Source organism: Equus quagga, chromosome 8 (assembly GCF_021613505.1).
Source record: "Equus quagga isolate Etosha38 chromosome 8, UCLA_HA_Equagga_1.0, whole genome shotgun sequence".
Lineage (NCBI taxonomy): Eukaryota > Metazoa > Chordata > Mammalia > Perissodactyla > Equidae > Equus > Equus quagga.
The window spans coordinates 62,904,487-62,928,233 of NC_060274.1; the positions used below are offsets into that span (position 1 = coordinate 62,904,487).

The 23,747-nt window shown below is 39.5% G+C and overlaps 1 protein-coding gene across 1 annotated transcript in view; it reads left to right on the forward strand.

The window, feature by feature from the left end:
* Positions 1–14,208, forward strand: part of COL1A2 (collagen type I alpha 2 chain) — a 35,112-nt gene extending 20,904 nt beyond the window's left edge. Inside the window, exons 31-52 of the mRNA XM_046669132.1 lie at positions 283–381; positions 1,583–1,690; positions 2,357–2,410; positions 3,350–3,403; positions 4,111–4,164; positions 4,262–4,315; positions 4,412–4,519; positions 4,886–4,939; positions 5,771–5,824; positions 6,805–6,966; positions 7,696–7,803; positions 8,529–8,636; positions 9,036–9,089; positions 9,177–9,284; positions 9,429–9,482; positions 9,871–9,978; positions 10,450–10,503; positions 10,623–10,730; positions 11,060–11,318; positions 11,726–11,910; positions 12,600–12,842; positions 13,740–14,208. Of these exons, the coding sequence (XP_046525088.1) occupies positions 283–381; positions 1,583–1,690; positions 2,357–2,410; positions 3,350–3,403; positions 4,111–4,164; positions 4,262–4,315; positions 4,412–4,519; positions 4,886–4,939; positions 5,771–5,824; positions 6,805–6,966; positions 7,696–7,803; positions 8,529–8,636; positions 9,036–9,089; positions 9,177–9,284; positions 9,429–9,482; positions 9,871–9,978; positions 10,450–10,503; positions 10,623–10,730; positions 11,060–11,318; positions 11,726–11,910; positions 12,600–12,842; positions 13,740–13,886 (2,337 nt within the window). The 3' untranslated portion in view covers positions 13,887–14,208. The remainder of the gene's footprint in view (positions 1–282; positions 382–1,582; positions 1,691–2,356; positions 2,411–3,349; positions 3,404–4,110; positions 4,165–4,261; positions 4,316–4,411; positions 4,520–4,885; positions 4,940–5,770; positions 5,825–6,804; positions 6,967–7,695; positions 7,804–8,528; positions 8,637–9,035; positions 9,090–9,176; positions 9,285–9,428; positions 9,483–9,870; positions 9,979–10,449; positions 10,504–10,622; positions 10,731–11,059; positions 11,319–11,725; positions 11,911–12,599; positions 12,843–13,739) is intronic.
* Positions 14,209–23,747: the final 9,539 nt, after the last annotated feature.

Sequence of the window (23,747 nt, forward strand, 5' to 3'; positions counted from 1 at the left end):
AAAGACCAAAAAGGAAATGAGCTCCCAAGTTGGAATATTATACTCTAGCAGCAACAAATTTTGGATTTGTAGCCACAGAACGTTAGACCTGAATGAAACTTTCGAGATTATCTCATCCCATCCTTTCATTTTATTAGTAGAGAAATTAAGGCAAAAAAAATTATACTTTGCTAAGAAATAGCAGAACCAAGATTCAAAAGCTCAACAAGCGTGAACTCTGAGGTGTAAAGTGTCTCCACAGCGAGGAACAGTAGAACACTTCTTCTAATCCCTTTTTTACAGGGGGAGCGTGGTCCCCCAGGTGAAAGTGGTGCTGCTGGTCCTGCTGGTCCTATTGGAAGCCGAGGTCCTTCTGGACCCCCAGGGCCTGATGGAAACAAGGTAATATGTTCTCTATTGATGTTTTAGCCCAGGACGCTCTAGAATGAGTAGATCCTTTACAATAGTGCATGAATTATTTTTTAGGATTTTAATTTATTTCCAGTTCTTTGATGATTTCCATCTCAGTAAATAATCTGATTCCAGTGGACCTGAATTATCCCAAAAGAAGGGAAATCCCAGTGTTCCAGCCACATAAATGAATTAGTGTGGGTGTTCGCTCTTTTCTCATCAGACCGCTCATACTTTTGTTTTAATCCAGAAACATCATATACATTTGGACACTATTTGTAGAGAATAAACTTTTACCTTCTCAACATCCTACTTAGTAGAATAAAATTTCAAAAAGTAACCTAAATTTTAATAATAAGAGAATTTATGCTGATAAAAATTAAATGAACAGTGTATTCACCCCAGAAACATAAGCCTGAAAACTTGTGTTTCGGAATAGAATCTGTGGTTTCAATTTTAGAATAGATGGAATTACATACTTCTGGAAAACAAATTACTTTAACCACAATAAAGAGAAGGCAATTCATGTGACTTCTTATTCTTACCCTTAAGAAAAAGAATTTAAAGATTAGCTACAAAAAGCTATTTTGGTATGTGGAAGGATATTGGAAAAAAGTAAAAACAAGTTAAGAGGGAGAAAGGAAATAAGAAAGGAAATATGATTCTATTAGGTAGTACTTTCAAAAGGTTTTATATCTCAGAAGCTAGTCAACAGATTTTAAGTATATGGAATTGTAGGGTATATATAAAAATGGGACCTTTAGTCCCCACTCTTAGGGAGATTAAAACAGAAACATCTCACCAGTTGATGAGGTCTCTTTCTGTATTTCCTGTCTGGGCTAAGAGTCTTATCCTTGAAAAATATTTGTGGGCAAATATTTTTCATTCTCTGCCTCCCATTGTCCTATCCTCTTCTTTTTCCATGCCTGCCTGCCTTAAAAGAATTGGGAGCAGACTATAGAAAAAAAATCACGGCCACCCACTCCCACTACCCTCTTCTCTTTTGTCACTGTGTCATTAATAGCATCTCCCTCTGTTATATTCTCCCTTCTTTCAATAGCCTTCCTTTGTGTCTCTAAGCAGGCAAGAATGCTTTCTATTAAATGTTTAAATTGGAATCCTTCAAGAGTTTGAGTCTTCGTTTTCTTCTTTTGCCATTGAAATAATTGATTTCACATGTCTTTGATTCAAGGGTGAACCTGGTGTGCTTGGTGCTCCAGGCACTGCTGGTCCATCTGGTCCTAGTGGACTCCCAGGAGAGAGGGGTGCTGCTGGCATACCTGGAGGCAAGGGAGAAAAGGTACCCTCTCAGTGTTGGACCCTGATACACATTGTTGATGAACTCTAGCAAAGAAGGCTGCACAAGGTTGTCCAACTTTTACAGTTTTTGGCAGGTGGTCTGGTAGCATTTTGATATCTATCTATATACATTTCCCTCTGCCACCTAGCACCTACGCATTTCTAAACTCACTAATCTGGCAAAATTCCTTGCTACCATGGAATTTCACACAAACAGATGGTGTTGAGTAATACATGAGGCTCATTTTAATGCCACTAACAATAATGCCTCATCCTGCCCTAATTAATGGGAAGAAGCTATATTGAACAGCTGTCATCCGTGCTGCTGCATTAGCTATGCCGTAAGAGCCATCAGGCACTGCAGCCCATTGTAGTGCTGCCTTATAATTCTGTCCACATGAATTTTTACCTTGCTTGATTATGCTTCAGGAGGGTGTATGGAAATTGGAAAAGAATATTGAACGATAATCTGGAAAGGGCCCTGAATGATTTTTTCCTTATTTTTTTCCTCATTCAATGTCCTGTAGAATGGTAGGGAATCCAGACATTTCTAAAGATCTTAAATGACTGACGGTATTATAGCATCTTCCATAAAAATGCTTCAGAATGATTTTGACTCAAAAATTTGGCCAAGAAACAAAAAGTTGCTCTTGCTTTTTACTTTCAGGGTGAGACTGGTCTCAGAGGGGAAATCGGTAACCCAGGCAGAGACGGTGCTCGAGTGAGTAGAATTTTCTTTGTTTATTTGTACTTAGATTGTTTTGTTTTTATGTTTCACTCAATTTGAGTGGAGAAGCTTTCCAAAATAGAACTGATGAAAGATGGATTCAGGTTTAGTAAAAGAGTTTCCATTCCTTCCTGGACCTATGACTAATAACAGCATTTTACGTGTTCCAAAAGAAAAATTCAACAGGACTTATCCCTTTGAAAATCAGAGCCTGAATTTTCTACCTTCCTTAGTGTTAACTCTTCCAACTACAAGCTGCAGACCGAAAGCCCTAGGTTAATAGAACTTTAAATGATTAAGTTATTGTGGGACTTTAGAAAAAACACTAATTCTTACATTTGAAGATGCCGGAACCTCTAACAAGGTCCTATTTATTCAAATGTGTAAATTCAAAGAATTTACCACTCAAAGAGCAGTCCCAAAGATGGGCTGTTAATGCCATGGAGATGCCAAAGATAATCCCATGCAGGTGTCACAACCGTACCTAGAGTATTGGCTTCATGACTCTTCAGGGTCATGAGCTGCCTTGGTTCTTTCTCCTCACCTCTCCCTCAGAAAGGATAACTTGCTGTGGCACATTCGTAACAGACCTTTCTCTGAACCACGCATCCTAAGAGTTCCAAACAAGGCTACTCATTTCTGCTCTCCAGGAAATTTTACAAGTGCAGAGACTTCAGATCTCCCCAGTTCCTAACCTGCCCCTGACTTACACATTTCCGTAACCTTTGTCGCTGGGGTACTGTCATCCTGAGAGTGGCTTCTAATAGTCTTGGTAATTAGGACTGAAATGCAGCAACGGTTTTCTTGATGTCCACCCAAAGTGTGCTGTAAAAGCGTTCAGTCACTGTAGAAGCGTAGCAAGGGGAATGGCAAGGTTCACTTTTGATGGCATGGGGGTGTCATTACTAAGACTTGTTTCCTTTTTGGTACTAGGGTGCTCCTGGTGCTGTAGGTGCCCCTGGTCCTGCTGGAGCCAATGGTGACCGGGTAAGCACTCATTTTCACTGAGTTGCATCTCTTTGAACCGAGAGCAGTATCTAAAATTTCCTGCTTGCCCCAAAGAGGCCCAGCAATTCATTTATGTGGCTTGGTATAAAGCCCACTTATTTAAAAACCTGTCTGTTGTGATGCGGCAGCAGGAAACAAATGCTGCGTGTTTAAAGCTGCCTTTCCCTTCCTGTAGATGTGCCAGCCATCTGATCTATACTTTAATCCCTATCATTTGTTTTAAAGTCTTTCCCTGTTGCCCGTTAACAATATCCTAATGCACTGAGCCTTCTGAAAGCCTTCAATTGTAAAAAAAAAAAAAAATCAATAAAATACATAGTGTGCCCATTTCACATCGAGCAGTCCACTTAAAATAGACCTTATTTATTGTATTGCACAGATTGCAGCAAACGTCTCAGCCCTGTGTCCATCTGAAAATTAAAATGTCCTCCCCCTGGTATTGTGGGCACTGATTTATAGTGTTTTTGCAAGTATGTGACAATACCACTTCAGCCCCCAAAATAAATGCAACATAAGGCAGAGTAAGAATTCACTTCATTTTACTCAGTGAGATGTGTATTCGTTATCTCTTCCCGTACAACTGCAGGCTCTGACAGGAGCCCGCTGTCTACCACTGTTCCTTCTTGCCTACCTCTTTGAGGATCTGTGTGAAGCACATTAACAAACTCATCTTTGGTCCATTGTAGGGTGAAGCGGGTGCTGCCGGTCCTGCTGGTCCTGCTGGTCCTCGTGGCAGCCCTGTAAGTAGAAACCTGGGTCATTTTGGACACTCATAACTTTGAGATATTGATGAATCCAAGATTGCTAAAACATTTTTAAATCTCTTCTCCCACCCAGGGTGAACGTGGTGAAGTTGGTCCCGCTGGTCCCAATGGATTTGCTGGTCCTGCTGTGAGTATCATGTAATGAAGGTTAATCTGAAAACATCTCAAGTTGGCAAGTAGAGCGACGTGGAATACCTGAACTATAACTGTTCCTTTCCAACAGGGTGCTGCTGGTCAACCTGGTGCCAAAGGAGAGAGAGGAACCAAAGGGCCCAAGGGTGAAAATGGTCCTGTTGGTCCCACAGGCCCCGTTGGAGCTGCTGGCCCATCTGTAAGTTGAATTCCTTGGTGGTCAACACAGCCTGTGAAATCTTATAATTCAACATAAATCAATCAAGTGCCTGCTGTACACTAGACTATGTACCAGATAGGAGATGATTGAAAAAATAAGAATTAACATTTGCATACTGCTTTACAATTTATAAAATTTTCATAAATGTTGTCTTATCTTACTTCAGTAACCCCATAAGGATGATAATATTGAAGTAAGGACGTTTATTTTATGTGACACAGATAGTCATTTTAAATTTCTGGATTTGCTTTTAATGGACATAAGAATGATCCCTTTGAAGAAAAGAGTAACATTTGTAAGAATTGTTTTGTGATTTGATCTCATCTTTTTTTTGTTTCCATTTAGGGTCCAAATGGTCCCCCTGGTCCTGCTGGAAGTCGTGGTGATGGTGGCCCCCCTGTGAGTATTTACAATGGACTCTCATAACTTTTTTCTTCAGACTCTATTAGGGACAACTTGAGAGTTTGGAAATTTTTGGTAACTTTGGACTGTAAAAAGGATACTCTTGAAATTCAAGTTGACTCTATTCAAAGAAATTCTGCTATTGAAGTTAAGGTCAAGTTCACGGGATGTTAACTGAATTCCAGTGCAGTGTATGTTGCTACCACCTCACTTGAGGAAATAATCAAAGATAATCTCAGGTAGTTTAATTGTGAGATGCATAAAATATTTTTTTGGTGCCCTTTATCCTTTTGTAGATGCCTCCCTTCTGCCTGATGAAGTCCTTGCCCTTGGCATACTGACTTTTTAGAGACTCAGAGCTCCCTAGGAATGAACTCCACTGACTCCTTCCTTCTTTCATTGGACAGCAATTAATACTCTTCATCTTTTGTTGTACCTTCCTCTGTAAACAAAATTACTTATTCAGTGTCCATTCACTTAGCACCCAGCCTGGTTAAGACAGTTGCTAATGTCCACCCATCAATGTGTAATAAGGGCCTAGTGTCTTATCTTCTTGCTCTTACAACCATCGGGTAATATGTTAGCATTTCTAAAAGGATCATCAGAGCCTCACTGCAAAATATGGTATTGCAACTGGGAGCATGCTGGTCAGGAAAATGTGTAGAGGTGGAGGGTCTTTGGGATCCTGGTTAAATAATACCATATATGAGGCTGCCACTAACTACTCTTGGTCACGTGCTTGAGGATTTGCCAGAGGAGAAATTTCTGTCTTACCCAAAGCCCTGGAGTTGGTGTTGACTGTGGAATTTTAATGTGCTTGGTTCTTAGGGTGTTACTGGTTTCCCTGGTGCTGCTGGACGGACTGGTCCTCCTGGACCCTCTGTAAGTAAATCACTTCAAAATACGTTTTCATTCACTCTAGCCAAAAGATCTGGCCTTTAGTAGGAAACCGCTCAGAAACTCTATGAAAACATGCTCCTAGTACTTTGCTATTACTTTCCTGATCTGAAATCACTTTTTCTGAACCATTAAGGCAAAATCATCACAAATTATATTTTATAATATCAATTTAAGAGGTTTTTTATTCATGTGAACGTAAGTCCTCTTTTAGGGGCAAGTCTCTCTGTTAAAAATAAAAACCAAAACAGTTTTAGTCACATATCAGATATTTCTATATCTAATTACCCTTTATGGCCAACATTCTGCCTCCATTGTTAAGGTATAATTGTTCCTGAATTTAAAGGTGGTTTGGCCTCTAATTTAATTCTGATTCAGACTCTCCTGTCAGGACTCAAGAGAATTTAATTAATTACCAAGGATTCAGTCTTCCGGTTAAGGTTTCAGAGGAAAAAAATGGCAAAGATGTTGATTTCTTGGAATCCTTTTACAGGTTCGTAACAGAAAAATCTTCATCCCTATAGGCATTTAATTAAAGCTAGTTGAGAGCATATGTGATTCCTCAATTATGAACAAAATGCCAGTATTGGCTTTCTTCGAAAAGAAATGAGCGGAGTCCTCCAAAACACAATGTCTCATTCATTTACAATTCAGTCTTAGAACGCTACACAGTTCTGATTCCAATATGCCAGGTTACTGGTGGCACAGCATTGCTTTCCCTCACATTTGCCATAGCCTCTGTCTCAGCCGTTCACTTTATTACAGCCTCATAAGAAGGAAGACAGGAGTTGCTTCTTTCTACAAGACAGAATGTTAAAAAGTCTGAACATTTCCCCCAAATGGCCAGGATATTATTTTGTTGCTTCACACTGTTTGCATCTTACTACTAAGTAGAACCTCAGCATCTGTTTTCCAGGTCCGTGATGATTAACCAAAAGTAAATGACCTTGTACGTTTGCTCACAGGGTATCTCTGGCCCCCCTGGTCCCCCTGGTGCTGCTGGTAAAGAAGGACTTCGTGGGCCTCGTGGTGACCAAGGTCCAGTTGGCAGAGCAGGAGAAACAGGTGCATCTGGCCCCCCTGGCTTTGCTGGAGAGAAGGGTCCCTCTGGAGAGCCTGGTACTGCTGTAAGTGATTTCAAAGTCCTCTTTCCTAATACCTTGTGTTGAATTAAAATAAAGCTCTTCCACAAATCTTCAAGTGGCATATATTCATTGACGAGTATTGCGGGCTCTCAAGTAGAGCTCAGTTGAGCCAGGAAATCCGCCCAACAGATATTGAGGTGTCATAGCTTCAGCAGATGCTCAGCAAGCACTAGATGGGGATGACAATAAATGAGAGAACTCATTGTTTTATCAAAATGGCCCTTTAAGCTGTTGAAGGCACCTTACTGGTACTGGGATTAGAACAGAATCCCATTGCTGTGCTCATCCTACTGTAAATTAATCAATCTCAGTGAGTACCAATTCCTTAAACATGTGCTGTCGATATTATTGCTACTCTGAACATGGCTTTACTAGCCCTGGTAGAGTTAGAGGCCAAGATTGAAATTTGCTTCCCAGTATAGATTCCGTAAAAACTATTCCATGACTCAAGATGGCTTCATTAATCTCAACCACATACTTTTTAATGCTGTTCCACTGGTCTCAAGGAGGAACTATGCACAAAGAAATATACATGCCAAGATGTGAACTCATTTTCATCACTAGAGAAGATATCCAAGGATATGTCCTGCTAATAGGAGGTCACTAGCCTTTTTGTAAACTGAAGATAGCTCATTCTCACAATCCTCAAGCCAACCTCTGTTATCATCTAGGGTCTTATGAGTAATACTCAGTATTTTTCCTCTTGTTCAGGGACCTCCTGGCACCCCAGGTCCTCAAGGTCTTCTCGGCGCTCCCGGAATTCTGGGTCTCCCAGGCTCTAGAGGTGAACGTGGTCTACCAGGTGTTGCTGGATCTCTGGTGAGTGTGTGACACCATTCTTATTCTCCTTAACATAATAAAAGATTTTAAAAGCTGCCACTTCAAATCTGACAGATTGATCACTGAATAACTCCACTTAAGATTTTCTTATTCATGGCATTTTCTTTATACAGATCACATGTCACTTATCTAAGAAGCTTTAATACCACCTTACTTAGACACAAGCTACAAAGACACAGCTTAACATTATGCAGAATGATTTTTGTTCCTTTTACATGCTTAAGAATGATATAAACTCTAATTGCATTTACTCCTCTGCACTATGAAATGCTGGCATCATTTATCCTGTAGGAAGAATGAAACTCTGGAAGTTCTGAATCATTCCAGTAAACCTTATATGTGACAGCAACTAGGTACCATCTCATCTCCATAAACTCTCTCAACTTTGTGAATTCATTTCACTTGGGATATGGAATGAAACTAGCCTCACTTTGTACAGAGCAACGTTCTAAAATTACCTAAAGCTGACCATCTCAAGTGTGTAGGAGGAGGGCAAAGATGACACTAATGACACTTCTTATCTTTGTGCCAATTAAGGCACAGGTCAGGCCACAATGGCCAACCTTACCCTACTTTGTGGCCCATTCACTTGCAATTTCTTCTCTCTTCAATCTGGAATCTCTTGGCTAGGTTTGTTTTGGGAAGATGATATTATCATTCAATCCAATGAGAGAAATGTTGTTTTGTCTTCTCTGCCTCTTTAGGGTGAACCTGGTCCTCTCGGCATTGCAGGCCCACCTGGGGCCCGTGGTCCCCCTGGTGCTGTGGGTGCACCTGGAGTTAATGGTGCTCCTGGTGAAGCTGGTCGTGATGTGAGTCTGACACTTGGTTTGTAAAATAAAACCTAGGAGTATTTCACTATTTGAAACTTTATGTCCTGAGCTGAGGTTCTCTTGTTCCAAGTTTCTGGACAAGATGGTCTGTTTTTCCATAATATCAACATGTACTGACCACTCTTAGGATTGAAAATATGAAAAATTACTTGGGCTTGGGAATGGTTCTTTAACTAGCGTACGTTGAAGTTGGCCAAAATATTAGAAACACCTCTAAGAAAAATCTAGGTTACCAAGTTCTTGTTCCTATTTTTTAACAGTCTGAAAGGGGTTTCACTATTGAGCACTGGGAATGATGAAGGCAAAGTAGCTGAGCTATAGGGGCTGATGGGCTACAGCGCCTCACTAAGTTCCTTAATTGGCATGGTGTCTTTACAGGGCAACCCTGGAAGTGATGGTCCTCCAGGCCGCGATGGCCAACCTGGACACAAGGTCAGTACATGTCGTCATCTCTCCCTAATTTCAAAGCAACTAAAATACAGTCCAGATTGATGCTAAACTTCATTTTGTCTTTGGTAGGGAGAACGTGGTTACCCTGGCAACGCTGGGCCCGTTGGTGCTGTGGGTGCGCCTGGTCCTCATGGCCCCGTGGGTCCCACTGGCAAACATGGAAACCGTGGTGAACCTGTAAGTTTGTAAATACCAGTGCCTTACTGATGTCATCCTCATAGGCTTCACTTCTGATTCCCCCACACTTGGGAACTATGGGAGCCTGGAGAGGAGGATCTTGGGCTTGGCTGATGAGTTGCATTTTTCTTTTCCAATTCACAGGGTCCTGTTGGTTCTGTTGGTCCTGTCGGTGCCGTTGGTCCAAGAGGTCCTAGTGTATGTACATGGTGAAGATTTCTTTACAAATTAACATTTAGGGAGGATCGGTCCAGACTGCCCATTAAGAAAATACATAATATAGACTAGACTTCATATTTCAAAAACAAAATTAATCCATGTTGAGAATTTCTACAAATAGCTGTTAAATCTCTTCTATTTCGTATGTCTTCTGCTTATTTGTACCAAATACTCAAGAAGATCTAGCCACTTTGCAGATAGCTCAACTAAAGCAGATTAAAGGAAGAGATGGGAGTAGCATCCACATGGCTTTTAGACTTTTGAATGTCTTAAGTTATCTTTATAAACAGATTAAACAATATTTGTGGGGAAGTGAGTGTCATTTTTTAAAGAAGGTAAATGTCCTATCTGTCCTCTTTCTTTACAGGGCCCACAAGGTGTTCGAGGTGACAAGGGAGAGCCTGGTGATAAGGGGCCCAGAGGTCTTCCTGGCATAAAGGGACACAATGGATTGCAAGGTCTTCCTGGTCTTGCTGTAAGTAAGATGTGGACATCCAGCATGTATACGGATCCTAAAGGCCTTCAACTCAGAATGATCTTCCTCAAATTTTCACTGCTGTTGTTTTAAAATGTCCTGCATTATATCCATTTCCCATTTTCTGGCTAACTCCATCTCTCGGAGATAATGCTATTTCATCCCAACATGAAAAGGTGAAGGTCACAGGAGATAGAAATATACAGATATTAAAATCTCTTGGCAACAATGTCCTTCAACCCCACTTAAAATAAATATAATTAGAAGAATGACTAATATTGCGCTGCTGAAATTACTTGTAGAAAAAAATAATTGAATGTAATAGACATAACGGGAGAAAAGAGCCCCATTTTACATTTTCAATTTTCTCAATCCAGAGCCCATTGAAACTAAAGTTTTCCATTCAGTTTCCAAAAATCTATTTATTGACACATGTTCTGAAAGTGTGATTTTCCTGTTCTCTCATTAAAGGGTCAACACGGTGATCAAGGTGCTCCTGGCTCTGTGGGTCCCGCTGGTCCTAGGGTAAGTCAATCTGAGACTTTCTCTCTGAAACAGAGCCTGCTACAGGCAGCAAACCCCAGCCTCTGCTCCCTCGTGGGGTTTTTGCTGACTCACACAGGCTTGATGTCCTTCTTCCCTAGGGCCCTGCTGGTCCTACTGGCCCTGTCGGTAAAGATGGTCGCAGTGGACAGCCTGGTACAGTTGGACCTGCTGGTGTTCGTGGCTCTCAGGGTAGCCAAGGTCCCGCTGTAAGTATGATTTTGGGAAATAATAAAGGGCATCACTAACTCAAGGAATATTTTCTTCATACTAAACAAGATAATTATGACAGCACATTAAAGTAGTTCTCCACTTCCATGTTTTCTAAAATATATAAAAATTGTCTGTATGTAATGAGCTGCTTAAGCCCATCCCTGCAAGTATGCCTGGGAGCAAGTTGTTTATTTACATGAACTTGATTCTTTTTCACTTATTAGAACATGCTTTTGTGTGACGCTCAACTGAAAACCTGCTGTCATTGATGTGTCTCGCCGTAACCAAATACAAAGCCTCTTCTTTCTCACTTTCACCTTTGCAGGGCCCTCCTGGTCCCCCTGGCCCTCCTGGCCCTCCTGGCCCAAGTGGTGGTGGTTATGACTTTGGTTATGATGGAGACTTCTACAGGGCTGACCAGCCTCGCTCACCACCCTCTCTCAGGCCTAAGGATTATGAAGTTGACGCTACTCTGAAATCTCTCAACAACCAGATCGAGACCCTTCTTACTCCCGAAGGCTCTAGAAAGAACCCAGCTCGCACATGCCGTGACTTGAGACTTAGCCACCCAGAGTGGAGCAGCGGTAGGTCAAGGTGTCCAAGCCAGACTGACCCTTCTCACATGTTGAGCTTTTCAAAATCAGTTGCCAGTGACATTTAGAATGAAAAGGTATTTGGGTAAAAATTGCGTTATGTGAAATCAAAGCATTTTCTTCTCCCAACTGGCACCCATTCGCAAGCTTCTCTTAATATATGGTTTTGCCCTTTTCGTGGTAGTATGTCCCCTGATTTGATTTTTTGTAGAGGAGAGGAGAGGAGGAACTGTCTAATCTTGAAAATAGCCACTCTTTCTGTTAAAAGTAGGCTAGACAATATAGCAGTACAATCAAAAATGTTATTTATGGGAATCAAAATCTTTGACTAGTAGTTATTAAAACCTAGGCTCCACTTAATGAGAGGTTTTATGATCTGAGTCTTGTTTTCTTAAAAGGTTACTACTGGATTGACCCTAATCAAGGATGCACTATGGATGCTATCAAAGTATACTGTGATTTCTCTACTGGTGAAACCTGCATCCGGGCTCAACCTGAAAACATCCCAGCCAAGAACTGGTACAGAAGTTCCAAGGCCAAGAAGCACATCTGGTTAGGAGAAACTATCAATGGTGGTACACAGGTGAGGAATCCTACCAACATTCCTTCTCCTACTAAATAATATGTTGTTAGGTTTGGTTGCTTTATAATTATCTACATTTTAATCCCCTGTCAAAATAGGCTTATTTAAAGAGCCTGCTCTTTTCTTGGATCCCAGTTCTATCCAGGATTGCACATTAACGATGGATTGATTGGACATATCCATACAATTCAAAGTTATTATTTCAGATTTGACTTAACTGATAATCACTGGAGAAACCAACTCATGTCACTTAGTGTGTAGGAGTCCTGCCAGCATGTAGCCCCATACCCATGCATATGGATTTTCAGAACATGAGCCTTTCTGAATTTTTAATCAAACGTTTTCACCAACTTCATTGAATGCCTACTGGTGAGAATTACAGAAAAAGAAAGAGGTCGAAATCTCTATCTCCTTGCTCTCTTATTCTAAAGAAGTAGCGTACATATGAAAGCTTATTGAAACAGGTACCTTTTTGAGATGACCTTGTCTCAACCAGGTAGTTCCTGTGTTCCTTCTCGGTACCTAATACTTCAAAGCCAAGTGAATTGAGTTTCCTTGAATCGTACCTTTTTTCAGAAGGTTCAGATCTGAGTCCATTGTTCCTCCTTATCCAGACTTTTTTTTTAATTTGACTCTTAGTATCTGAGTCCTTCTCCATTTAACTAGAATTTCCATCTTATTCTCTGTAGTTTGAATATAATGTTGAAGGAGTAACCACCAAGGAAATGGCTACCCAACTTGCCTTCATGCGCCTGCTGGCTAACCATGCCTCTCAAAACATCACCTACCACTGCAAGAACAGCATTGCCTACTTGGATGAGGAAACTGGCAATCTGAAAAAGGCTGTCACTCTGCAAGGCTCCAATGATGTTGAACTTGTTGCTGAGGGCAACAGCAGGTTCACTTATACTGTTCTTGTAGATGGCTGCTCTGTAAGTAAAAGTGAAATATGGGAATAGCATTTATTAGGGGAATTGGGAGAGGTGGAGTTCTAGCTTGGACCATTAAATGAACAGATGAATGAGAGAGATCTAACTTATTTGATCTTTCTTCATAAAGGTATTTATTTAAATTCAGATAGTAGATCCAGAGTATTCTTATCAGATCTTGCCTTAAGAAACTATCTGAAATCCTAAAATATATACTATGTCCATGTATTAGTTGTGTGTCTTTTAACATGAGTTTCTTAAATGATGATGTGTGCCCATAACTTAAAATTAGTTGAGGTTAAAAGGGCCCAAGCCAAAATTTATAATTATGTGTACTTTATTTTCCTTATTAGTATGGCCTACATTTAATTTTTCTTTATGCTTTCTCTACGATATGCTATAGATTGAAGAAAAAGTAAAATTTACTAATAGCAGCATGCATACCCACCCAACTCTCCCCACCCCATACACACACATCTGGAAAATGAAATATAGAAATAAATCACCTGGCATATGTATTGAAATGTTTATTTTAAAATTAGACTGATAGGAAACCTCTCACCCTAAAGATACTCCTAATGCTGGTTTTTCAAAGATGAGCTTGTTGATCTGGGACACACATCTTCAGAATGACATAAGCCAAAAAGTGGTTTTCATGATATCTAATGTTCATTACATAACATTACATAATATACAATATTATATATTAATGATATTATAATATATTATTATATAATAATATTATATAATATACTATAGTATAGAGTTACATAGTTTGTAATAATATAATATAATAAATGCAATTGTATTGTATTTAATAATAATTTAGTATTATATAATATATTAGATTTGGAAATAGTGCTGCTTTATGCATATTTTTTCTTCTCTTTTTTTAAACAGAGAAAGACAAATGAATGGGGAAAGACAATCATTGAATACAAAACAAATAAGCCATCTCGCCTGCCCATCCTTGACATTGCACTTTTGGACATCGGTGGCGCTGACCAAGAATTCGGTTTGGACATTGGCCCAGTCTGTTTCAAATAAATGAACTCAACCTAAATTAAAAAAAAAGAAATCTGAAAAAACTTTCTCTCTTTGCCATTTCTTTTTCTTCTTTTTTAACTGAAAGCTGAATCCTTCCATTTCTTCTGCACATCTACTTGCTTAAATTGCGGGCGAAAGAGAAGGAGAAGGATCGATCAGAGCCTTGTGCAATACAATTTAATTAATCCCCTCTTCCTCTCCCCTTCCCCAAAAGATTTGGAATTTTTTTCAGCACTCTTACACCTGTTGTGGAAAATGTCAACCTTTGTAAGAAAACCAAAATGAAAATTGAAAAATAAAATAAAAACCATGAACATTTGCACCACTTGTGGCTTTTGAATATCTTCCACAGAGGGAAGTTTAAAACCCAAACTTCCAAAGGTTTAAACTACCTCAAAACACTTTCCTGTGAGTGTGATCCACACCATTAGGTGCTGACCTAGACCAAGATGAGCTGAGGTACTTGTTTTGTTTTGTTCAAAATACAAAGGTGCTAATTAATAGTATTTCAGATACTTGAAGAATGTTGATGGTGCTAGAAGAATTGAGAAGAAATACTGCTCTGTATTGAGTTGTATTGTGTATTTTTTTATTTGATTGAGCATCAGTATTTTACATCTTAACCCCAAATAAAAGTGTGCAGAGCATTTGCCCAACATTGTCCTCTTCTTTAAATTCAGCATTTGTTCTTCTCCAGTCTCATTTTCATCCTTTCCCATGGTTCCAAAGAAGCCTTGTTTCTCAGACAAGCAGAAAAATTAAATTGTACCTATTTTGTATATGTGAGATGTTTAAATAAATTGTGAAAAAAATGAAATAAAGCATGTTTGGTTTTCCAAAAGAAAATATTGAGTAGAATTCCTTACTTCAATGCTCTTTGCAATATAAAGATGGATTATAGCATTTCTACCAGCTATTAGACCAAGTGTTTCTTGTTAGATAGAAACTATGCAAAAAAGGCAGTTTGATATGGTAGAAAGAGCAGAGAACCAGGACCCAGAAGATGTGAGCTCCGACTCTGACTCTGCTCCTTGTGGCTGAGTGACTTCGAGCGCTTCGCCTTTCTGAGTTTCAGTTTCCATGCCTACGATACCAGTAAGACTCCCTCTCTGAACTACTAAACATTTGCCCTACTCAAAATGCATAATGCTTAAGCAACATGACAGTGTTGACCTAAATTTACTCTGAGCAGAGGTCCACGGAACCTTTTGGTTTATTATCCATTAAGCACATTGAAAGAGTGGCTGAAAGTTGGTCTATGCACAATTAATACTATTAACTAAAACAGTTTCCAATATTCAGTAAAAATGCTGTACACTTAAATCTAATGCAAGTGAGTACAATGCCTGTTAAGAGGTAATGTGTGTGCTGTCAATCAGCATAGACAGTTGTAGATAATAGTACTGTGAACACCTACCTGCCAAATCAAGTTCATTTTCCTCCCCTGCTCCTTTCAATGACATCTTTAATACACTTAAACATAGTAATGTGTCAAGTAAAATGTTAAGATTCATTTAAAGCTTATTTCCTGTTGCAGAATAGAATTGTGATTGTAAGATTTGCCTCCTATTCTAAGTCGCCTCAAGATTCAATTAGTTTTAAAAGCAAAAGACTGAACATGATGAAAATCTAACATTAACTTTAAAAAGTTAGCAAAGTCTACTAGCCAAATGGCAACTTCAAATTATGGTCCTTCTGCCGCCTGAATCAGAACACTGGGATGCTTGTTAAAATGCAGATTCCCAGTCCTCATCCACCAAATTAAGATTTAGTAAGGAATCAGTATTCTTAAGCACCCTGCAAAATTCTGATGTGCAGCCCATTGGAAATCATTGGCTAAGGTGATTTCCACAATCCTCTGCGGCTCTAACATTCTGTGTCTGGTAAGAATGAATCAAAGTACCTGACCAAATTATATAAAGAAAAGTAAACCCCTGGGATCAGAATAACAATACTGCCCACAAATTAGAAATTGAAATCGCCAGGGCAAACTTACATGATAACGTTAGAAATCTCTGGATTAAATATATGCCATGCCCTCAGGCTTGCAGTACAAGAAATAATCATAAGGTTGGTATAAAGAAGAGAGAAAGAGAAGAAGAAAGAAGAAAACCAACATTACTTGAGTGCCAACTATAGAGCCAAATACTATGCTAGATGATAATAATAATGATCTTTGCCAACTGAATCCAAATAGGATTCAAATTCCTAATCCAAATTCCTAAACCAATAGTCACTTAATAATAATTTAATCATCTGTGTGAGACTATGAGAAAATAGGTAAATAAATAGTGGTATAGCTGATAGACAACAATAAGAAAATAAATGATGGTATATCCAGTAAATACCAATGAGGAATAAATAATGTTGTTTCTAAGAGATAATAATAGGAATATAGTGAAATAAAGTTTGACATCCTAATAACATTTATGAGGATGATTAAACAAAAGAAAAAATGCTTAGAATGGAATATTACAATCTTCAAAATATAATATTCAAGTACACTGTCCTTAGAAATATATTAAAGATGCGTATAAAAGTGCTGAGTAGCTGCATTCGTGTAGTAACGACAGGAATGATTCTCACACCTAAAGTGTCCAAATTTGCTGTAATATATTTATATTACTTTTATCATTTACAACAAATTTACTCTTCAAATTTGTGAAAAGAAATAAGCGGTCAACACGTGAACACAATTCTGGTTGAGGAGCAGTTGTCTCCAAGGAAAAGGTGGTCAACCCCCTGCCCATTTATCGTCTGGAAGAGAAGGAAAAGCCTAGCCTAAGAGTCATCATTCACCATGTCCCAAGGGTGTACAAAGCCATACCAGGCAGCCTCATCCTCAGGGATCTCGTAGTTGAGTTGCAGAGAGAATAAAATAATGTGTGAACAGAATTTTAAACAAAGTGTCCCCTGAGGATGGCAGAGGACACTATTAATTAATGAGAGGGAATCTCAGGAAATTAATCTTAGCCTCATGCAGTAACTGTGATATTTGGATTGAGCAGACCAGTTCTTGCCAGAGATCTCATTTCACCTTCAAGCCCTCTTTCTGGCTAAAGCTTCTTTGGAAACCACATATTAGAACAGTCTGGTACTTACCTAGGCAGGAGATCCGCTGCGAGTGTTCCCAGGGCCTGGGCAAAGTACTGAACGCTTGACCCTTGCACAACTAGCCCCCTCTTTAGATGCTAATCTCCGGGCCCAAGAGACCCTCCTCAGCACATGTCCTGACCCTTGGTCCTGGGAAAGTCGGCCGCCTCTAACATGTGCCAGTGTGAGAGGGAAGACAATTGCACATGAGAGAGGGAAGGAGCAGGTAGCCAAGATGAGGGGAGGAGACATTAATCAAGTCTGGTAAAAGGGTCATTTAAAATTCTAAAATCAATACAGCTAATGCACTGGCAAAGAGCAAAGACACCTGAGCAATGCTGAACACATTTATTATCTTTAATGCCAAAAGAATTTTTTCTGCTATTCCACTTAATATCACTGAAAAGGAAGTTCAGAAATTGGATTATATATAAGAAAAGTTGGAAATGTCGTTTTGGGTCAGAACAACAATCCATCTAGATGAATACTTTCCCTTGACAGTGGCACCAAGGGAAATTTGGGAGAAAGAGTGGTTGGCACTTCCCACGGAGCCAGCCTCAAAATTCCCATTTAATAACCCATTGTAAATCTTTTTTGTGCATAGATGTATCTAAACCCTTCCAGAGCCCTCTATCTGTTTTGAAATATGTTGGTATTACAGCACCAACAGGAGGGAGCTAATGCTGAATTGTTAGCTCAGCTTCCTGGCCCCCTGATCAAGTAACTAAAATATGTTTTCTATCCCTGTGCCTGGATCAGCCAGGGGTTCAACAACTCAGTGTCCTCAGGGAGCACTAGTAACTGCAGCAGTGGGACCATAGACAGCCCATAACAATTGACTTATCCCTGTGGTTCAATGAAACGAGCACATAATTTGTGGTCAGCAGCCAAGGTTATGAGCACCAGCTCCACCACTGACTAGCTAAGGGCCCTTGGGAAAGTCTCTTAAGTTATCTGAGAATCTGGTTAACATCCTTGCTCTCAGAGATTTCCGTTAGCATACCTGCTCTACCTATCTCATGGAACCACCAGGAGGACCAAATGGGGCATGTGTGAGTGTACTTAGTGAAGTGTGGGCAAATGTTGCTAGTCATCATTAGGTCCAAAATTCTCAGTCACCGGTAGTCAACTCTTGGCTTAATATCCTATGCCTGGCCCTCCAATTTAGGGAGGGGACAGCCTAGAGTTTAAATATAATTAGCACCACTCTCTAAATCGGTAATCTATCAATTTTGAGTTGTGCTTCCCTATCAGTAAAAATATGGGGTCTTACAACTAATTTCATGAACCCATTTATATATAAATGTTATACGTATACTATGGTATTCATATACTATGTGCGATACACAGCCTCACGGAAAAAAAACTTTAAAAGACAGAAAATAAATACAAATAAAAAGTTCCATACTCCAGGGGATCGTTTTGCACACACCCTGGAGTGCAAGCATCTCCCACTCCCCATTTTAGAGACGACTGCTCCAAACAAGGATTCACAATGGACTTCCGGGAAGGTGCAACTTCAATGAGTTCCTGAAATAGAGGGCTAAATTTTGTGTATATGTGCATTTTTCTTGAGAAAGAGTCTATAACTTTCATCAGATTCTCCAAGGGGTCTGTGACCAAAAAAGATGTTATGATCTACTGCACAAAAGAAATCTTACCATTAAACCCTGGACTTTTCCGAACTATGACTTTCATATCTCATCTTGGGTCTCATACTCAGAACATGCTGCTTCTCCTATCCTACGACATGAGAGAACCAACTAGCATCGATCCAAATTAAAATAGAGGTTTGCCTTTCCTTCTTCCACTTTCCTGAGGTGGGCCCTCTGCCCTACACTTTAACAAGGCTTAGCAGATGTCTGATGACCCAGCCTGTACCTTACAACATCAAAATGCACCTGTCCACAGAAACTTTTCAAATAAGGACAAATTCAATAATGGAGATCGATTAATGAGTTATTACTTTTAGGTAAAATACGTATATGTTAGTTATATTGTTTTTGTAAAGAAAGTTTCACCTAAAGGATGTTGCAATTCCTGGTGCCATAAAAGGTTGTAAGGACAAGAATCAGAACATGTTTTTCAGGGAGCCTCAAATCACCTCAGGAATCGAATGTCTCCTCCTCACCTGGTTGCTCCCAAGCAGGGCTATTATTCTGAGCCTAAGGTATAAGAGTAATTTCGTCCAGAACTAGCAAGCCTGGTGGATTGTAGAAGGGTATCTTTAAAAGCAATTCACTACACATTTATCTTTAAACACAAAATGCACTACTTTATTACCAAAGTGAGTATTATTTTCTAGTGCAGCATGGTTCTTGGAGTCCAATGACTTAATTAACCATAAACACCATGAAATAAAAACAGAAACAATTTTTTAAAGTGGAATTTTTTAATTCCAAGCAGGATAAGAACACCCACTCATAAACCACTTCATGGAATGGGGGCCGGATTTTCTCCCCACGGGATGGCAAGTTCACTGCTCCCTCTGCTGACTGGATAATAGAACACCCCAGTCTTCTAACGGCCACACGCACACCCTCGGAGAAAGAAAACTCAAATTTCCAGGAAGAAAATGGAAGAGCTTCCTGTGCTTTTTCCTGTCTGCCCCAGACACAGAGCTTTCTCTCCAGCCTCCTAAGCAGTCTACCTTCATGCCCCCCAGGCTCCCTATTTTTTCTTACCTTCTCTAACCTATTCTTTATATCTCTCCCATGGAGCTGGTAAATGAATGTCACAAGGAGGCAAACATAATCGCAAAAGGAGAATGGCCTATTGGATGAGTAGAGCTGTCCAATGCTACAAATGCTGCCCCAAAATGTAGTGAATAATCCTTCAGGATTTAAGCAAGGAGTTTTAGGAATTATATAGAACAGAAACAAGAGGATGTGACAGAAAGAACAGGAGCTTAAGAAGCAGAGCTATCTGTTTTGAATCCTGTCTCCACCATTTCCTCCTCTGTGAAATGGGGATAATGGTGACACTACCCACTGGACTGTTAGGATCAGAAATAGGAATGCAGAGCAGCTTGTAGGGTTGGTGGAGAGTTGGCATTCAGCACCATTGCAGTCTTTATCCCCACAAGGCTGTGTCTTCCCTAAAAGCATTTAACTCCATAGCTAAGAAAAGTAATCACCTTTCCACAAGTACTAGCTTCTCTGACAACAGTGGCCTAAAATGAGAGCACATCTACAATTCAATTACACTTCAATTTCTTCTACTTCAAATAGATTCCAGCAAACTTCCAAACTCTCGCAATTTTGGTGAGTTCTTCTCCAAAATCCAATAAAAAATTACCTAGCTTTTATCAAAGCTTGAACATCTTTTCATTTTTTCACAAAGAAAACAAAAAATTCCACCTTAACAATTCCATCTAAAAAAAGAAAATTTGTTTTTTTTTCAAGATTTTACTAAATATTTATGATGTCTATTATGTGAAAAATATTTGGATTCAGTGGTAAATAAGAGAGATAGTGTCCGTGCCCTCCTGGAATCACATTCTTTTGTTGTTGTTGTTTTCTTAAAGGAAATTTCTGACCAAAATAACCCCAAATTTGCATTCAACTGGTCTCTACCCTATGTCACACGGTGCATCCAGTTTTGGAGAGAAAGCTTTCAGAGCTTAGAAATGGCCCTTGTGCCTACTTGGAAGCCAGTTCTTCCACACAAGTGGACCGTAATTCACACACGTTGAATTAGCCAAACTTCTGACACTTAATTTTTACAATTTAATTTTCTAAAACTTTGTCTCTGGTAGTGGAAATGCTAGCTCAAGAGTTATCAGCACAAGAAATGATCATAATTATTAAATCCATGTCCTCAGGGAAATGTCTCGGCCTATGTGAATTTACTCAAGGGCTTTAAACACCATTAAATCACCTATTATTGCCAGTGCTTTGAATGTCCATATGAGTAATATTATAAGAGGATCCACTTCAAAGAAATATAGAAGAAGCTTTGATTATAGTTATTTCCAACTTGGTTTTTCTATCACTGATTATAGGTCTCCTTTCCTTTATAATGTAGAAGTCTAATATAATTTCAAAAACTTTATCAGTGTAACTAAAGTTTCCATCTACTACTTTGCTCATCATGATAAGCGGTGCTCCTCATCAAGAATGAGAAAAGATCTTCCTCAGATGCCATCTAGAAAATTGCTCATTTAGCCATTTCTCTGCCTTACTCATAATGAATATTTACTTTTAGTTATTACTGGGCACACTATAAAATATAGTAAACTTATGGTCAATTTGAAACTCCACATGTTTTCTGAGATTTTCTTCAACTAAAATATCACAATAAACACTCACCTTGCCACTATAAATTATAAAAAGAGTCTTGCTTTTTCTCTCTCAAGCTTGGGAAGGCTATCTATCAACCAGAGAACAAAGTCCACTAAATCCTTTGAACCTTTGAAGAGAGAAGGACAAATCAATGCCAAAAATGATGTGCATTCTCACCAATACACAAATTAAACTGTGCATTTTATAAGATTTATAGGGTAACCGGGTTTCTTTCTATGATCACTTTTGCTAGGTATCTGTCAAGTGAGTCTAATGCAGTCAAATAGATTGATACATTTCGAAAAATCTCTAGTCTCCATTCTAGGTTAGGGAACAAACCAGGCAAACAGTTTAGTCACCCTATACCACTCATATTATGATATAATTGGTCTGAAATATTGTTTAAAACTTTCTTGGTAATTGTAATATGCAACCAATCTTGAGAAAAATTGTACTAGACTAAAGCCACAGGGTTCTGAAACCCTCCCTTAAAATTACTGGTAAAGTTGGAAGTACCTGCATATGTGCCTTTTTCTAGAAAGACAGAGAACAATACTTCTCAAAGTTTTCCCAGACCCCATACGATATCTCCCTAACCAGAATCGCTGGGGTGGAGCCAAGGTATCCGCACGTTCAAGGAGGACACTGAGGTGATTCTCAGGTACTCTCAAAGTTTGAGAACCACTGGCTTGTTGCTGTCATCACATTACTGACATATTCTTGCATGATTCTGTGCCCTTCTCCTCAAAATGTTTAGGACCACAGCTCTAAAATCATGGGCTCTCTAAGCTGCTTTAAATGAGAACATGTAATGGCTCATTGAACACGTGAGCAATTAATTTGGGAACAGTTGCAGTATTATAAATGTGATTACTTATTGCAAACCCAATTAATCCAGTCAGGAGGAATGTTAATTACAAAGGAGTATGAAAATTAGCATGAGTGCATGACTAAATGCCTAAATTCTGACCTATTATATTGTCTGTCTGGTAATTTACTTTAAAAATACTTTCACATGAGGTCTCATGTACATATGTGCCTGCAGACAATAAGGTAATACTAGTCCACACACCAGAGCTTACTAAGTAACCTTGGAAATATCCTAATTAGGAAAATCCACAGCATGAGAGGTGGCTATTCTGGTATTTCAAATAGCATCAGTGGAATCTACACCAGGGAGTATATTAAGAAGCATAAAAGATGTGAAAAATAAATTTTCATTGTTGAAGTAATGGTCTTGAAGATGTATGACTAACTAATAAACATTTAATATTAACGAAATTTGGGCTAAGCTTTACTATCCTTGTAGCATACCACATAATAGCAAGATTGAGAAGATCAAACAGAGTTCAGTCTATCTTCAACCATCAGAGGCTACCTATCTTTACCCAAAACTCTTGAATCACTAACTTGGCTTAGATCAGTTCACGAAATGACTCCAAAAAAAATTTTGAGAAATGGCAGAAGATGGCCAAGAAAGTGACACAAAAAGCAAAACTCTATTTAATTGATTTTTAAAAAAGAAATGGAATTATGCTCCTGAAAACAATAACTGTATTTCTCTTATAAGCAATAGAATATCGATCAGAACAAATCTAGATACAGTAGAAAGCAATTGGGAGGGCTTCCAAAGCTCCCAGGAAACTCCCCCTCCTAATTTGGGAGCAGGCGCGATTTACCAGATCTGTGTTTTCATGGCCCTGGCCCCCTGGGCATGACTGAAAAGACAGAGGCAGAGCCTCAACCAGGCTGGGCCATTGACTCTTCTCTTCTGAGAATTTAAAACTTGAGTGGAGACTCACAGATTGGGAGCCGCCGCAGTGGAGGCATGCTAATGACAGCACTCTAGAGATGACTAGGAACTCCTGCTGCTGAAGACTCAGCACAGTACTAGGTTTTGGGTTGTTCGTTGAATTATGAAATAATCCAATGTCCTTCCGCTCTCTTTTTTGCTTAAGCTGGAGAAAATTGGCTTCTATTACATAAAACAAAAAAAAAAGTTTTAACTAATATACCTAGTAAACAGGATATGGCAAAAACGAAGGAACATAGGACAATCTTAGAGTAGGTAGATACTCAAAGTTAGTAGAAATAAGAATCAAAAGTTTGGGGGCTGGCTTCGTGGCCGAGTGGTTAAGTTCGCGCGCTCTGCTGCTGGCGGCCCAGTGTTTCGTTGGTTCGAATCCTGGGCGCGGACATGACACTGCTCGTCAGGCCACGCTGAGGCGGCGTCCCACATACCACAACTAGAAGGACCCACAACCAAGAATATACAACTATGTACCGGGGGGGGGCTTTGGGGAGAAAAAGGAAAAAAAAAAATCTTTAAAAAAAAAAAAAAGAATCAAAAGTTTGGATAGTTTTGAGGCTGGCCCCGTGGCCGAGTGGTTAAGTTCTCATGCTCTGCTGCAGGCGGCCCAGTGTTTCGTTGGTTCGAATCCTGGGCGCGGACATGGCACTGCTCATCAAACCACGCTGAGGCAGC